The following is a 17,188-nucleotide window of genomic DNA, read 5'->3' as shown; positions in this document are numbered from 1 at the left end:
ACGTTATGATGAATTGAAAATGGGGGACCCTGATGTAAACAAGACGAAAGTCTTTCTCTGGTCTGCATCCCCTTAACAATTGTGTGTAGTGAGCTGTACTGTATTGTACCCATTCTGCAATCTGTTAATAAAATGTTCAATCAATCAAGTGTGTGTGTGTGTGTGTGTGTGTGTGTGTGGGAGGAGCCTGAGGGACGTACGCACGGCACGCACAGATCACGCTGCTCAGTTCTCACGAGATCGACGGTTGGACCATTTGAAAACAGGCGGTAGGGCAGACGAAGGGTTTGGAAGTATAAAGTGGAAAAGGTAATTAACCATATATTTATAGTTTGTTGTGCTTAACGTTACATAGTTATTAAACGACGCGACGTCTACACAGTTCTAATGATAAAATGCAGAGACTACCTGTGTCAGTAACTAGTGTTAGCGCTAGGTTACCCCCCGTGGGATGTGCTAAAGTTAGCTATATTGTTTTTCTGCCTCATCCGATGGGAGTTGAGCGAGGTGTGGACTCTTTGACTAGCGTTACTTATTGACGCGAGGCAAACAATATTTGCGATCCAGACGGGAAATTGATATAACTCCCTTTTCCCCAGGAAAGAAAAGATGACTACCGACAGTGAGCTGGATATAAAGGAAGGGTTTCAACGCTCTCAGAAGGGCCACAGCAACAAGGCGAAACTGGTGGCGAGCTTAAAGAGGCGCTACGACAAGGTATGGAGAGATTGGAGACGTTGCTCGTCTGCCTCCTAATAGTTTGAATGACAATTTCCATAATATACATTTCATTTAGCGTTATTCCATTTAACCTTAAAGGGAATAGCCACCCGAAAATATAATTATTGCAGGGCTGTACAGACGGTGAACAAATGTGCAGACGTTTCAATTACCAATGAATGAATGATAACTTTATTTAACAGATTGCAGAATGGGTACAATACAGTACAGCTCAATACATACAATTGTTAAGGAAATGCAGACCAGAGAAAGACTTTCGACTTGTTTACATCAGGGTCCCCCATTTTCAATTCATAGTGTTCAATTCCAGCACACCTTTCCTACATTGGACTGTTTTTTACTAACTTTAATATACTTGAAGTTGAAGTGTGTGCACTGTCACTGTGGTGCTATATTATCTAGGAAAATAGAAATATTGCATTGTGTCTATCGGCAGATGCTCAATATTTTGATCATTGGCTAAACATGATTGGGACAATCCCTACATACATATGTTTAGCTTTTATAAAATCCACTTGAAAGTATAATTCCTATGTTCTACAATACAGTACAGCTCAATTTCTGTTTGTGAATTTGAACAAGTCTCTTAATTTACCACTTTGCCTTATTCCACTGTCCTGTTCCTAACGCAAACACTTGTCTCTCCTGGGTTGAATCCCCTGCATGATTTCAATGACACCCGTCTTCTCAGTCCGATGACAAGACTGTGTTCCATGATGAGTTTGTCCACTATCTGAAGTACGCCATGATTGTATACAAGCGTGAGCCCGCTGTGGAAAACGTCATTGAGTTTGTTGCCAAGTTCACCGCAAGCTTCCAGGCTCCACCTAAAGAGGGAGGTGAGGAGGAGGAGGAAGAAGAAGATGAGGATGATCATCCGTTTTTGAGCTTCATCTTCAACTTCCTGTTAGAGGTATGCACCGGTACATACATACGCATGTGTTTAGACGCACACACTCATCATTATTGACCATTATTCACATGGCTGCCATTTTGCTCTTATGTCATGCTCAGGTGGTTGGGGTTCCTTTCCTCCCTGTTCAGAAGGAATCCCAACCTGAGCATGACATAAGAGCATAATGGCCGCTGTGTGTGTGAATATGGTAAATTAAGAATACATATACCTATTGATTTAGATTGTCTTTATTACATTGACCAAACACTCTCCACTGGCTGGTTTCTGAGCCAATAACCCTGAGAGCTTGCAGTATAGAGTACTTGGTCTGATCTGACTGATACTTCTGCTTCTACTTAATCATGCATGCTCTTTCCCATCTGTCTGCCCTCTACTCCATTACACTCTGTTTTTCATTCCTATATCTTCCTACACTATATCTCTCTTTTGCTGTCTCTCCTTCCTTTCTTGTCCTCTCTGCCCTCCCCTCCTTCTCCCCTCATGTCTCGCTCCTTCTCTTTTCCTCTTCTCGCCACTTCCTCTCCTGTCTCTCCAATCCTCTCTCTCCACCTTGCTCCGTTTCCATGACTTATTCACCCCCCCCCAGTCTCATAAAGCCAACAGCCATGCGGTGCGGTTCCGCGTGTGCCAGCTGATTAACAAGCTGCTGGGCAGCATGGAGGAAAACGCCCAGATAGACGACGACCTGTTTGACCGCATCCACCAGGCTATGCTGGTCCGTGTCACCGACAAGTTCCCCAACGTCAGGATCCAGGCTGCCCTGGCCATGACCCGCCTGCAGCAGCCAAAGGAGGAAGACTGTCCCACCATCAATGGTATGGGTGTAGAGAAGGAAGCAAGACTTTCTCATCCACCAGACAGTGGGTTATTTGAGCAACCAAATAGAAGTTTAGAATGTAAAGGCATCAAGTCTGTTTACCGGTTGTGTAGAGCAGACACACTTACCAGACGCCGTTGTCTAGTAGAGCAGACACACTTACCAGACGCCGTTGTCTAGTAGAGCAGACAAACTTACAAGACACGGTTAGTAGAGCAGACAAACTTACCAGACAGTTGTCTAGTAGAGCAGACAAACTTACCAGACAGTTGTCTAGTAGAGCAGACAAACTTACCAGACAGTTGTCTAGTAGAGCATTGATTGTTTTCTGATTCATGTATCTCTCTTTATTTCCAGCCTACTTGTTGATCCTCGACAAAGATTCTAACCCAGAAGTGCGTCGTGCTGTTCTCTCCTGCATTGCTCTGTCCCCCCGTACCCTCCCCAAGATACTGAAACGCACCCGTGATGTTAAAGAGAATGTCCGCAGACAAGCCTACCAGGTAACTTAAGCTACACTCTTATAGAAGCATTAATGAAATCTACCAGGTAACTTTGCTACACTCGCATAGAAACATTAAGGAAACCTACCAGTTCACTTACATGAATGAAATCTACCAGGTAACTGCAACGCAACAGTTGTGATTGGAGGATCAAGAAAAGAGGGCAGAGTTTGCGATGGCTAAAGGCGCTCCCATAGTCCAGCAGACTGTACACAGAGCAGACTCCGCGGAGTCTGCTCTGTGTACAGTCTGCTGGACTATGGGAGCGCCTTAAGAGTCAGTAGGGGAAACCCAGCTGAGTATTTTTGATCAACTAGGATCTGGTTACCAATGGATTCCAAAAAGAGGAGTCTTAATTGTGTTTATGTTTGTTTTGTTGTTTCAGGTTCTTGCGGAGAAGGTCCATGTTAAAGCTCTGAGCATCGCACAGAGAGTTGTACTACTGCAGCAGGGTCTGCACGACTCCTCAGGTACTAGCTGTGTGTGATGTGGATGGATGTTGGCATCAGTTAGGGGTCAGAATCACCAGAGGCTCCACGATTCTAGAGCCATATTGTATTATCACAGTAGCCTTTTTCAACTGCTATTGTTATGTCCCCAATGGAAAACTTTGCTAACATCTGCAATAAATATATATATGTACATTATCTGTTTTATCTAATAGATAACGGCTGTTCACCTCATTCCAAATTGTTTTATTGCAGTAAAATCTGGATTGTCAAGCAAGCTGGCGTGTGTATGAGACTGGTTGTGATTTATGGGCAACTGTTTACGCCTGTGCTCTTTTATTTATTTTTTTTAACTTTTTAAAGTCCAGTTTATTTGTATAGCCCAATATCATTGTACACATCTCATTGAGTATCTGCTGATACAGAGTACTGATGCTTTTCTCATGCCTGACCAGCTCAAAAGGGTGGGGTAGAGTTTGACTGGTTGCTAAAACCTTCAACCAATCCAACAATTCTGCTCGGTTATTACTAGGGATGGGTACCGAATTTGGTACTTTTGAGGTACCGAACCGAAACACGTCGGTACTACCGAGTATCGATTCAAGTGAGATACAAAAAAAAAAAATGTTTACCTTATTTATTTTTTTACCTTTTTTCTTTTCATGTCAACGTTCACAAGCACAATATATGCTTACCTAGGATTTGACTTGATTCAACAACAAAGCAGTCGGAGCAATGGCAAGCCGAAAACTGTCGAAATTGTAGTTATTTGAAGTTTTGATTTTTTTTTTCACGACTGAGGTAGGTAAATTAAATTTCTTGAGACTAAAGTACAGAAAAAAGGTACCGTTGGGTACCGGTATCGATTCACAGGTACCGGTACCGTATCGGTTCAAATGTGAAAGGTACCCATCCCTAGTTATTACTAGTAGTAGTCAATAATTGAATTATAAAACATCTAATAGTTTATAGATTTTGAAGAATGGTTAACTTAAGTAGTTCCCATCGAATAGCAATTTGTGAGTTTTGCCCATCCTGATTTGTATTATATAATAAAAATCCCAAGCTCTCTGGGCCACTATCCCATCAAGCTGAATCAGATCCATCCCTCTTCTCAGCCATACGCTGCACTGCCGTTTTAGTTGATGAGGACACCTTTCATATGAGTTTGTCTCATGGGCATCTGTTTATTTTTGCTGTTTTAACTGTTCATAAGCCTGTGTATCTACCTGTTTATTCCAGAGGCTGTGAGAGAGGTGGTTCGCTCCCGTCTCCTGCCGGCTTGGCTGACGCGGCTTGATGGTGATGTGGTGGAGCTGCTACACAGACTGGATGTGGAAAACTGTGCCCAGACTGCCCTGGATACACTCAGCGCCATCTTCACCAACACGCCTACTGATGAGCTGCTGAAGAACAACAGAGTGCAGCTCGATAACAGGTACACCAGCAAACATTCATTCCCTTTCTCTCTCTCTCTCATGTACTGTGTAAGAAATTATTCATAAGTCCTCTTGAGTTTAGAGATTGTGTGTGTGTGTTACAGGAAGCTGGTCCCAATGGAGTCTCTGAGCTGTGAGAGTGCGCTGTACTGGAGGGCTTTGTGTGAGTTCATCAAGGCCAAAGGAGATGAAGGCGAGGAGATGCTGGAGCAAGTACTGCCCGATGCTGCAACCTATGCAGATTACCTCTATGGGTGAGAACAGATGGACAGACAGACAGACGGATATAGTGTTTGTACTTCCTGTTAGCACTGCAGTCACCTTTGTGTTGGCTACACATTTCTTTCTTATATTTCTATTCTTTCTTATATTTCTATCTTTTCTTATAGACCAGTTCTCAACCCTTTTCTTTTTTTAAAACTTTGACCAGTCAGCTGGTTCTTTTAGCGTTTATCGCTTTTTCTGGTCAAGTATGACCGACAGAAACAGGTTGAATGGGGTATAGATCGGGGGAAAGACACTCTGAGAAAATACGGCGAGTCCGGGAGTCGAACTCGTGTACCCCAGATCCGTGACGCGCACGGTTGTCCCCGACGCCGAAATAGCGTCCGAGGTACGCGGTGAGCTACTGGAGCTCCCCCTCAAACCTTTTCATATCAAGGACCCACAAATTGACACGTAATGGGTGGGTCAGGGACCCTCATTTCATAAAATAGATATATGTGAATTATTCCAGAATTTCATGTCTCTATACTGTAGTGGTGGATATAACAGTAGCGACAGTGACACCTATGATCAGGAGAATAGTCATTCTTATGAATTTTCTCATTGGACTAACTTCCAGTGAATCAAATTTGAGTGAAATTAACCTTTTCTTTTTCTGGGGACCACTTGGTACCCTGTTTCCGGACCCCACTTTGAGAACCACCGTTATAGGTGGCTTCAAAGTGACACAAATAACATTCTAAAAGGAACCACGTTTATTTCCTGTTGCAATGCTTGCTAGTTGACGGGAAACACATTTGGGTCCAACTGGTAAATTCTAGAATTTACCATCTTAAACCCCTTCCCTCTTTTCTTGTTCTCTCTAGTAAATTTTTTCATGCTCTACTACTCTGGTCATTCTGAATGAATAATCGAATATTCACATTTGCAGGAGAGCCAGATTAAATAGTATCCTAAAGCTCTGTTACAATCTCCCAATATAAACATTGGGAGATTGTAAAATATAATATATATAAATATAAAATGCTAAATATAAACATTTGCATAATTCATATTATTCTAATAAATATTTTTGCTGCTTAATTATTATTATTAGTGTAAGCCTGTCAAACAATATAAACAGCATAGCTATATGTAAAGGAACCATTAACACAACCATAACTTAACCTCTTCCACTCAACCCATTCTGATGAGTCTTTCATCGACTTTAGCAGGTAACATTTCAATGCTAGAGTGAAGATGGTGATATCCTATAAGCAAGGAATCCGTAGATGCCAATCATACCAATTACCAGTCATTCTAGCTGAGTGGGAAAGGTCTTCGTTGTAACATTAATGATGGTAATTCTATTCCACAAGCTTGGGGTGGGAGGTGTTTGCTTTTGCACGTGTATATATATGTGTATGTTTCTTGATTCATGACTCAACTTTTCAAATATTCTCCAAATAGGACTCCTTCCTAAACTGTAATTTAGCTGAAATGTTACCTTATTGTAACAGTGGTTATTTCGCGGCCACTTGGATGCGTCTAAAATCACTAAACGGCCAGCATTTCTAAACAGACTTGCATAGTCCGTGGGGCTGTTTGTAGAGCTAAATCTATACTTTATAGTATTGCTATCTGTCCATTCTCATTGTCAATTGACACCATAAACCGTCCCTTCAAAATGGCTTAAAGAAATAATTTTTTCATCAATAGGTTCTCATTTTATAGCGTCTTGAATATAAGCGTTATAAGGGACTTCGGCTGGGATATTTCCTGGAAGGCGAGATACAGGCCGCTAAGCTACTAACGTTAAATCCAATGGCATTTCGGATATACAGAAGCTACAGTTAAAACTCAAACTGCATATGATCGGTATTGATGGTCCACCATGAATGCATGAAAGGGGGGGGGGCGGGGGGGGTCGTTTCTGATTATTGATTACCAATAACCGTGTTCGCCTCAGTAGCCACATTCGTTGACCGAGTGGATGGCTATCATAACAAGCCCTGATCAGCATGTAATTTACGTGAAAAAGATCTTACCGTGGGCCGTTTGGATCCCCCAAAGCATTTCCCAGTTATCGATCGCCATCTGGTAGATCGATATGTCCATTGGCTGATGATATATTCCTTTACTGCACACAGAAATCCGCGTCCCAAAACATATTCCAAGCTACAGGCTGCACATCCAGAATCCAGCTAACTGGAAACTACATTGAAAGTAAAAAAAAAATAGTGCACCGTTCTGCCACAGGGCACACTGCATTATCGAGACAGCGCCCCTAAGAGGATCTGGCCGGTAATGCACTTTTCAGAATTCGAAGAGGAGGGTAGATCTGCAGTGCAGCTCGGTGACATCGAGTAGGTTATTACAATGGAATAAAAGCCAAAACAACCTTGCCACGGACATGTCCGTGGTTGGTCCTCAACCGCTGGATTCGAAACACGGATTTATCCATGGTCGGGCGGGATTGTGTTAATGTATATCCATACATGAATGAGTCAAGAATCTATCAATAAAACATGCAGATCAATAATCAAGATAGCGACAGGGGCGACAGTGGCTCGGGAGGTAGAGCAGTCGTCTGGCAATCCGGAGGTTCCCGGTTTGATTCCCGGGTAGCGTGTCGATGTGTCCTTGAGCAAGACACTTAACAACCCTAATTGCTCCAGATGAGCAGGTTGGCACCTTGCATGGTTGCCTCCGCCGTCCGTGTATGAATGCGAGTGAATGGGTAAAAATGTGAGTAACAAATTGTAAAGCGCTTTGGATAAAAGCGTTATATAAAAAAAGCAGCCATTTACCATATACATTTTTTATGGCTTCCCTATGAAATACTATTGACACCATCTGATATCTCTACTTGTTACTCTGGGTACCCCTTTATTCTGAGTGAGTTGTATGTCTCTACTGTAGATGCTGTATTCTGACTACTGTAGATGCTGTATTCTGACTACTGTAGAGGCTGTATTCTGACTACTGTAGAGGCTGTATTCTGACTACTGTAGAGGCTGTATTCTGACTACTGTAGAGGCTGTATTCTGACTACTGTAGAGGCTGTATTCTGACTGTACTGTAGAAGCTGTATTCTGACTACTGTTGTAGAAGCTGTATTCTGACTACTGTAGAGGCTGTATTCTGACTACTGTAGAGGCTGTATTCTGACTACTGTAGAGGCTGTATTCTGACTGTACTGTAGAAGCTGTATTCTGACTACTGTTGTAGAAGCTGTATTCTGACTACTGTAGAGGCTGTATTCTGACTACTGTAGAAGCTGTATTCTGACTACTGTAGAGGCTGTATTCTGACTGTACTGTAGAAGCTGTATTCTGACTGTACTGTAGAGGCTGTATTCTGACTACTGTAGAAGCTGTATTCTGACTACTGTAGAGGCTGTATTCTGACTGTACTGTAGAAGCTGTATTCTGACTGTACTGTAGAAGCTGTATTCTGACTGTACTGTAGAGGCTGTATTCTGACTACTGTAGAAGCTGTATTCTGACTACTGTAGAGGCTGTATTCTGACTGTACTGTAGAAGCTGTATTCTGACTGTACTGTAGAAGCTGTATTCTGACTGTACTGTAGAAGCTGTATTCTGACTACTGCAGAAGCTGTATTCTGACTGTACTGTAGAAGCTGTATTCTGACTGTACTGTAGAAGCTGTATTCTGACTACTGTAGAAGCTGTATTCTGACTACTGCAGAAGCTGTATTCTGACTACTGCAGAAGCTGTATTCTGACTGTACTGTAGAAGCTGTAGTCTGACTACTGTAGAAGCTGTATTCTGACTGTACTGTAGAAGCTGCACTCTGTACTAGGGCTGCACGATTAATAGATTTTAAATCGAAATCGCGATTTGGAATGATGCAATTATCAAATCGCAATTTAAAAAAAAAAAAATTATTATTTATTTATTTAACCAGGAAGTCTCATTGAGAGTAAAGTACAGAAAAAAGGGTACCGTTGGGTACCGGTTGGGTACCGATTCCCAGGTAAAAAGAAACGTTTTCAGGCTCTGTGTCCCGAAAAGACCCACTGTGTAGGCCAGATGCAAGCCGCATTTTACAATAAACCTATGTGGGGCTGCTTAAAAAAAAAATATTATAATCGCAAATGTAATCGCAATATCTGTCAGAAAAACCGCAATTAGATTATTTCCCAAAATCGTGCAGCCCTACTCTGTACTGTAGAAGCTGTATGACTGTACTGCAGAAACTATCCTGACTGTACTGTAGAAGCTGTATTCTGACTACTGCAGAAACTATTCTGACTGTACTGTGTAGGGCTGGGCCATTCTTGCTCGAATGTGAATCACGATTTTTCTCTAAGAATTGAGATCACGATTCTCTCACACTATTCTTATTTTTTCAATAAAATCATTTATTGCACTCTTTCTTTTTTTTTCTTTTTTTTTTGATCTTTTTCCCCCTCCATTTTCCTCCGATTTTTCTCCCATCCCAATGTTAGTCGTATGCCAATTCCCAATCCCTTCCTGGTTGCTGCGCACTTACCCCCCACAGTCAGATCATCTGGGAGAGTGGAGGCTATCACGTGCTTCCTCCGACACACGTCCAGCCAATCAACCGCTTCTTTTCACCTGGCAGCGCGGATCCTCCCTGAGAGGGCGTAGCGTGTGGAAGGATCACACTATCCCACTCAGGTCCTATCCGCGCTTAGCAGGCGCCCCGACCGAACTGTAGGAGTCGCTGTTTACAACGACCCGGACCCACCCCGCCAGCTTCTCCCACCCTCTAATACAGCCAATTGTATTAGTGTGAACGGCTCCGGGGTTGGTCACGAACGCAATCTCCACTACGCCACCTAACCGCCTTATTGCACTCTTTCTTAACACATTGTGTGCCGGCCGGATATGACGAATTATCGCTTGTATGCCAGCACTTTAATCAATGGGAGGACGAGCACATTTGCGAGCGATTAAACAATATCTTAAATTATGGCTATGGGTCTAATACACCCGTCGCTTATCAATGACTTGCTTGCAATCAACATGTACCAAACGGATAGTTTTTTCATCAGTACATTTCCTTTTTATACCGTTTTGAATAAGAGTATAGTTTTGGAGATTTCTAGAAAGAAAAAAATATTCCGCAGGAATAGCCATTTACTGGAATACACAAAACACGTTGTCATTTTCTGGCTGATTTATGAATTGTTTTCAAATAAACGCTAGATTATCGAGAGTATTTGTGTTCTTAACTTTTTTTAACTTAAACTTAAAAAAAAAATATTTTAATTTAAAAAAATCATCATAGTTTAGAAATGAGATTGCATAGGTCTATGAATCAAGATCGTGATTTTATTTCGATTAATTGCCCAGCCCTACTGTAGGCTGTATTCTGACTGTACTGTAGAAGCTGTATTCTGAATCATGTGACTGTTGCAGGTATCTGAAGACTGTGCCGGTGCTTTCGGGGGAGCAGAGGGCTGACTTCACTCAACTGGAGCTGGTCATGACCAAGGATTTCGTCTCCCAGCAGCTCATCTACCTCACCGGCTGCCTGGACACGGAGGAGGAGGGTGGCAGGTCAGGACGAGGGCATTTAATGGGGAGAGGAAGGGAGGGAAAGATGCCAATGGCTCATGCAGTTTTATTTTGATAAACCATGGTTGAAATGTAAGGTACTATGATGTATCTGAATTTAATCGTCATTTTATTTAATTTTTAACCTCTTAAGTCCGACGGGTCAACAAACAATAATTTGTTTATTATTATTCATGCAAACTGCTCCGATCAATATATCACCCATACTACATAAAGCATTTACCGAGCATTTATAAACAACCCCCCCCCCCCCCCCCGTTCACCCACGCATGATCAGTCATAACGTTTAGGATCATGTACAGTTGAAATTTTTAATATAGCGTGTATCGCCAACAAACGGCATTTGATAATCGATATGTGTTTATGCCTATATCTCACGTTCTAGGAATTACTGCAGAAAACGATAAAAACATATTTATATTCTAGACGGTATTTTCGTATGAACCTATGAATGAAAAAGTAAAACGTTCCTACATCCTGAACGATAGATAATCGATGTTGAATGGGCCATAGTAATGTCAATTTAGCAATACAATTTAAAAAGTTATAGCCCTGCAAAGAAGGTAAACATCTCCATAGGCTTAGACTGGTGGCAGTGATCAAACATTTATGGATATAAGCGTGGCAGGGAATGTGTTAAGGGGTTAAATACATACAAATGCTAAAAAAGCATTTCCGACTTTTCGAATGTCCTTTCCTTTGACTTCTACAGACATCCATACGTCCATTGCAATTCATTATTATTGCCCTGACCAGGTTTCCTGTGTGTGTGTGTGTGTGTTTGTGTGTGTGTGTGTGTGTAGGAGGCGTGTGTTGGCAGTACTGCAGGACATGCTGGCTTTGTCCACGACTCCTTCCACTTTAGTTTCCCTGCTCACAGAGAAACTCCTCAGCCTCATCCGCGATGACCAACGACGCATACAGACTGTGAGTTAACCCACACACTCATATGATGGCATGTAAACTGTCCAATCAATACAAATGGCCTTTCCACGTCCAAGAGTGAAGATGCATACGTCAATATGTCTAAATAATCCCACTCACAATTAGGGCTGGGCGATAAAACGATAACTATAATTATCGTGATATATTTTAACACATTTGATGCCAAAAACGAGTATACTCGTTATTGCCCGCCATGCGTTGTGCGCCAGAAACGAGTCAACACGTTTTTGGGATCAATATAAAAAAATTCCGCCATGTCATTCATAATTCATCCAGCCTCCCTCCGCTGCTGCAGCTGGACCTTGTCTTATATTGCAACGCCTCAATACCGCCACCTGGTGGATGTCAGGCGAGGTACACTCCAAGCCAAACCAGAAGTGGCGCTCGGTGCAATCGAGGAAATTCCTCCGGCAGTAATATCTTGTAGCGTGGATCTAGATACACACTCGAGTGCATTGGGATTGCTTTCTAAACGCAATAATTGATATGATTTCGGCGTTTATAGGGCGGCTACGTGGCGTAGTGGGCAAGGCGCTCACCACGAAATGCTGGAGACGCTGGGCTCGTCAGTTCGGGCCCAGCGCTCCACATTTGCTTTCAGTTTAGCTGGTCGTCCGTACTAATACACATTGGCCGTATTAGGGGGTGGGAAACTGATGGGTGGGGATCGGGCGTTGTGGACAGCGACTCCTACAGGTCGGTTGGTGCGCCTGCGCAGTAGAATCAGGAAGTGTCGGGGGCAGCGCGAGCCTCCCACACGTTACTCCTCGCCACTGAGAGATCGAGCTGCGCAGGTGAAAAGATGCGACTGCTTACCTCAAGTACCGGAGGGGACTTGTGCTATGTATGACTTAGTCCACATTGCAGCCGGCTTGTGGGAGGCAAGAAACAGTGCCCGTGACAGCGGAGGGTTGAATTGGATGATACGAAATTGGGATGGGAGAAAATATAGAAAATGGGTGAAAAAGTGGATCAACAAAAAAAATGATTTCGGCGTTTATTGCGTCATACAAACTGGAAATGGATCTAGCAGATCGACGTCAAATAATTGGGATATTTTTCCTCCAGTCTCATCGGCGAACGGTAAGAGGAAACTAACGTTATTTTCAGCCCGATTGTTTATTCATTTCACGGCAATCCATCTGATCAACGTATCAACCCATAGTAAAAAGAAAAAAAGACGCTACTGACGATCAAGGAATTATAAACGACCCTGAAGTTATATGATATGTATGATTGCATGTAACTGTCTAACTGTTTCTACAAGAGGGCGCTATAGGCGTAGCTATTGAAGCTGACGCCAGGTGAGGGGTATAAAAGGAGATGTTACCTCCCCCTCACTCTCTTCCTCCGTCGCTCTCACAAGAGAAGGTCTCATGTGTACTGATGTGTGCAATGTGATAATAAACCACGCCAAAGGCTAAAGAGAGAAACCTTGTCGTCATGAACATATTATTGTCGCTCCATAGCTGACTCTGTCAACAACCCCCCTTTCCTTCACGCATGATGAAGCATAATGTATACCGATCATATACATTTGAATTTTTTAATATAGCGCCGTGTATAGGAAATAAACGCCAATCGATAATCTATCATATGCGTCAGGGCCTATAACTCGCGTTTTAGGAATTACTGCAGAAAACCTTAAAAACATACTTATATTCACGACGGTATTAACACGACAATGTATGAATGAAAAAATATAACGTTCCCACATCCGGAACGATAGATACCCGATGTTGAATGGGCCATAGTAATGTCGATAGAGCTATAATATTTAAAAAGTTATAGCCCTGCAAAGAAGGTAAACATCTCCATAGGGTTACAGCACTGGCAGACTGGGCCCAAGGATTGGTACAATGCATGGCGGACAATGTTAATAATCTATATTGATTGATAATAAAAAATAAATCTAAAATTATTATTATTTTTTTTTTTTTCTTTTTCTCTTGTCCATTTATTTTGTTTGCTTTCTAATTTAAAATACAGTTTGAAACCGTCTGTACACAGTAGGCTATGTGTGCTAGCAGAGCTACTCTCCAGTCGCGGGTCACGGTGCACATGTGCGGTGGTTTGTCCACCAAAAAAACGCCAAAAGATAGAAAAGAAACTAGCAGAGCCAGAACTATTCAACTCCCCTGGAGCCACAGCCAGCAGAGAAGCCGGTTTACTTTCTCTTTCAAACCAGCTGCAGCCTGAGAACTGGAGTGTGAGGGTCTGTAACACTAAAGATGGCGGCAACGACAAAGAATTGCTGCAAAATAAACATAAATCTGTTAAAGAAAAAAGAATATATACCGGTATATATATTTTTAATACTTATAACAATATCGATAATTATAGATATCGAGTGATATGATATCGTTATCGATATCGTGGTATCATTTCTGGCCATATCGCCCAGCTCTACTCACAATTCACAATTAACTCATTGTGGAGAAATCGGTGACAGCTAAAGATGGCAGTAATTGCATTAAATATACTGAAGCCCGTAGGTGGACACAGGTCTCTACACAGGACCCCCCCCCCCCACACACACTGGGTTTTCTTTCATTCTACTTTAATGGTGAATAATTGTCCTCTTTTCCATTTGCCTGGTTGCACCTCTGCTTCTCAGGTGGCAGAGATCGTCTCAGATGTGAGGGATCCAGTACGTTATACTGTATATATTTCCAGTCTCTACACAGGACCCCCCCCCCCCACACACGCACCAGAATTTCACAACACTTTCATTCAACTGTAATGGTGATACTCGATTTTCCTCCTCTTTTCCGTCATCCTGATTGCACTTCTGCTGCATGCTTCTCAGGTGGCAGAGATCATCTCAGAAGTGAGGGAACCAATAATGGAAGCCTGCCTGCCTGTAGATGAGAATGAGAAACGCAAGCAGCAGGTCAAGGTGAGGAAACCTCCATGAACCAACAGACCCCAGGAGCACCAGCTAGATCTGTTTCTGACCTCTTTATTCTCTCTCCCTTCCTTTCTTGATTCTCTCCCTTTCACTCTCCCCCGATGCACACCACTATTTTCTTTCTCTTTACTTTCCACTCACTCTGTTTACTTCCAGAGAGCTTGAAGAGTTGAATGTATGTTGTCTTGGGAGGCCAAGCAGGCCTCTGGAAGAGTACATCCCTGCTGAATTATCCACTTCTCTTTCCTAATAGCGGAGATGAGGTTGTTTATCTTGGAGGCCTAAGCAGGCCCCACAGGAGTGTATTATAGCTGTAGTTCTGAGATCTTCCCTCCAGCTAGTGGAGGTTGTCTGGAGTTTTATCAGTATTAGTGATGCACCGATGTGAAAATTGTGGCCGATACCGATAACTGATATTAATATTGCTGTTCTGGCCGATACCGATATTTACCGATGTCGATATCTCTGTATAGAAAACACTTTTTTATGATAATCAAATAAAGAGCTATTTTCCAAAACGCATTTTTTTTTAACTTTTGTAACTTATTTTCAGAAATGACTGATATTTTGAAACTATTTAAGGCCAAAACATGTAAAAGGGAAAAAAAAAAGATAAAAAAATAAAAGTTTTTTTTTAAAAATAATATCGGCCCTATCTTGATATCGGACCGATACCGATGTGTAAAAAAACGGCCATATCGGCCGATATTATATCGGCGGCCGATATATCGTGCATCACTAATCAGTGTTGATCTGTGGGCGACAGTGGTTCTGGAAGATAGAGCAGTAGTCTGGTAATCCGGAGGTTCCCGGTTCAATTCCCAGGCAGCATGTCGAAGGGTCCTTGAGCAAGACACTTAACCCCTAATGAACAGGGTGGCAGTGGCACCTTGCATGGTTGCCTCTGCCGTCGCTGTGTGAATGAATGGGTAAAATGTGAGGAACAAAATTGAAAAGTGCTTTGGATAAAAGCGGCACCAGAGCCTAGTAGTGTGCTCTGACTGGCCTCTCTTCTTCCATCTCAATCTCTCGTCTTTCTCTCCTGCCAGCTAGCAGAGATAAAGGTGCGTATTCTGGAGGCCAAGGAGGCCCTGGAGGACTCTATATCGGCCCAGGACTTCAGCCGTGCTGCTGAGCTAAAGGACTCCATCACAGAGCTGGAGAACCACAGGAACCAGTCCATCCAGGAGATGGCTGAGCCCAGCCAGCAAACCGACAAGGAGATCCGGACTGAGAAGGTACAGACGCGGCAAGATTTTGATCAAGTTTTTTTTTTTTTTTTTTTTTTTTGAAATTTTGTTTTTACAGGCGGTCCCACATGGGCCAAAAGAAAATAAAAATAAAATAAGGCCCCCCCCCCCCCCCCCCCCCCCCCCCCCACCCCTATACCAGACAAAATCATTCTACAATATCTTAGATCGTTTATTAATCATTGTTTTTCCTTTTAGCTTTTAAATCACCCGACAGCAGTCGCATATCTCTTGTATTCTGCAGATGGAGAAGAAGAAAAGTAAGAACATAATAGGAAAAATAAACGGTAACAAGCTGAGAGACCAGGGAAGCCAGTCAGATCGCCTCCGTCACATTATCCGCTTCCATACCCTCAAAGAAAGTTAGGAAAGGATCCCAAATATTGTGGAATTTTTCGGTACAACCTCTGATGGTATACCTGATCTTCTCCAGTTTAATATGATACATGACCTCTCTCATCCAGTGGCCGTAGACAGGTGAACCCGGGTCCTTCCATTTGAACAGTATCAGCCTTCTGGCCAAAAGTGAGCAGAAGGCCAGCATTCTAGATTCCCACCATCTAAAGTGGATGTCCGCTGGGGCCACTCCGAATAATGCAATATATGGTGATGGCTCCACTTCCTTTCCAAATATCTTAGAGAAGGTGTCAAAGATGGTCTGCCAGTAGGTGTGCAACTTTGGGCACGTCCAGAACATGTGGAGCAGAGTGGCTGGAGCCTGTCTACAGCGGTTGCATAGAGGGTCTATGTCGGGATATATCTTAGAGAGCCTGTCTTTAGACCAGAGCTATTCAACTAAATTGTTCAGGGGGCCACATTGTCAGAAACCCAAGGGGCCAGGGGCCGGACTGCCACAGCGCCTCCCCGTGCTATGAATATATGTACACTTGACACAACACGCAACCACATTTTCACAACTTTTATTTAAAGGGGAACTATTTTACTATTTCTTTCACTATTTGGGCACTTTTACACAATTCCTGTGGGTTTATGGAACACCTCTGTAATATTTTTTTTTTTTTATTCATTGTTTTGTATTTCTAATCAAGTACTCAAAAACACGTTTTGAGCCTGGGCTCCAACCACTGTGGGAACTGTGTGGAAACTCAGCTGATTATCATGCAGCAGTGTCTCTCTGACATCACAAATCAGCACATTTTCTGATGACTCAGTTCAGTGAGGGTGAATATTGTGAGAGGAGAATTGGAAGAATGCGCCAATATGAGAATTAGAGACATAGATCATATTAATATAAGTCCACATAGCTAGGAAACAATGCTAAACACTGAAAAAGGCCATTTATAAGATCCCCTTTAACTACATTGCAAAAGTAGTATACTTTTCAAAAAAAGTGCTTCATTTATGTGCAACAACTGCAACATCTCCTCTTCAACATTTCAATATAAAAATAAAATAAAAAACAAACAAGTGCATGATGTGCA

General features: G+C 42.5%; 1 protein-coding gene across 2 annotated transcripts in view; it reads left to right on the top strand.

Annotated features, from left to right (window-relative positions):
* Positions 1-241: 241 nt before the first annotated feature.
* Positions 242-17,188, top strand: part of ncapg (non-SMC condensin I complex, subunit G) — a 35,299-nt gene continuing 18,352 nt past the window's right edge. The window contains exons 1-13 of one of the 2 annotated variants that reach the window (XM_084318984.1): positions 242-309; positions 600-717; positions 1,433-1,654; positions 2,244-2,472; positions 2,832-2,977; positions 3,363-3,447; positions 4,669-4,864; positions 4,970-5,119; positions 10,482-10,622; positions 11,444-11,567; positions 14,203-14,235; positions 14,395-14,484; positions 15,546-15,734. In XM_084318984.1, coding sequence (XP_084175110.1) covers positions 610-717; positions 1,433-1,654; positions 2,244-2,472; positions 2,832-2,977; positions 3,363-3,447; positions 4,669-4,864; positions 4,970-5,119; positions 10,482-10,622; positions 11,444-11,567; positions 14,203-14,235; positions 14,395-14,484; positions 15,546-15,734 — 1,713 coding nt within the window. In that variant the 5' untranslated portion in view covers positions 242-309; positions 600-609. The remainder of the gene's footprint in view (positions 310-599; positions 718-1,432; positions 1,655-2,243; positions 2,473-2,831; positions 2,978-3,362; positions 3,448-4,668; positions 4,865-4,969; positions 5,120-10,481; positions 10,623-11,443; positions 11,568-14,202; positions 14,236-14,394; positions 14,485-15,545; positions 15,735-17,188) is intronic. The other variant, XM_084318985.1, reaches the window with a different exon arrangement.

The sequence above is a fragment of the Notolepis coatsorum genome, assembly GCF_963971535.1.
Source record: "Notolepis coatsorum genome assembly, chromosome: 7".
NCBI classification, from domain to species: domain Eukaryota; kingdom Metazoa; phylum Chordata; class Actinopteri; order Aulopiformes; family Paralepididae; genus Notolepis; species Notolepis coatsorum.
The sequence above is the reverse complement of the archived record's forward strand: the minus strand, read 5'-3'. Positions and strand labels throughout refer to the sequence as shown.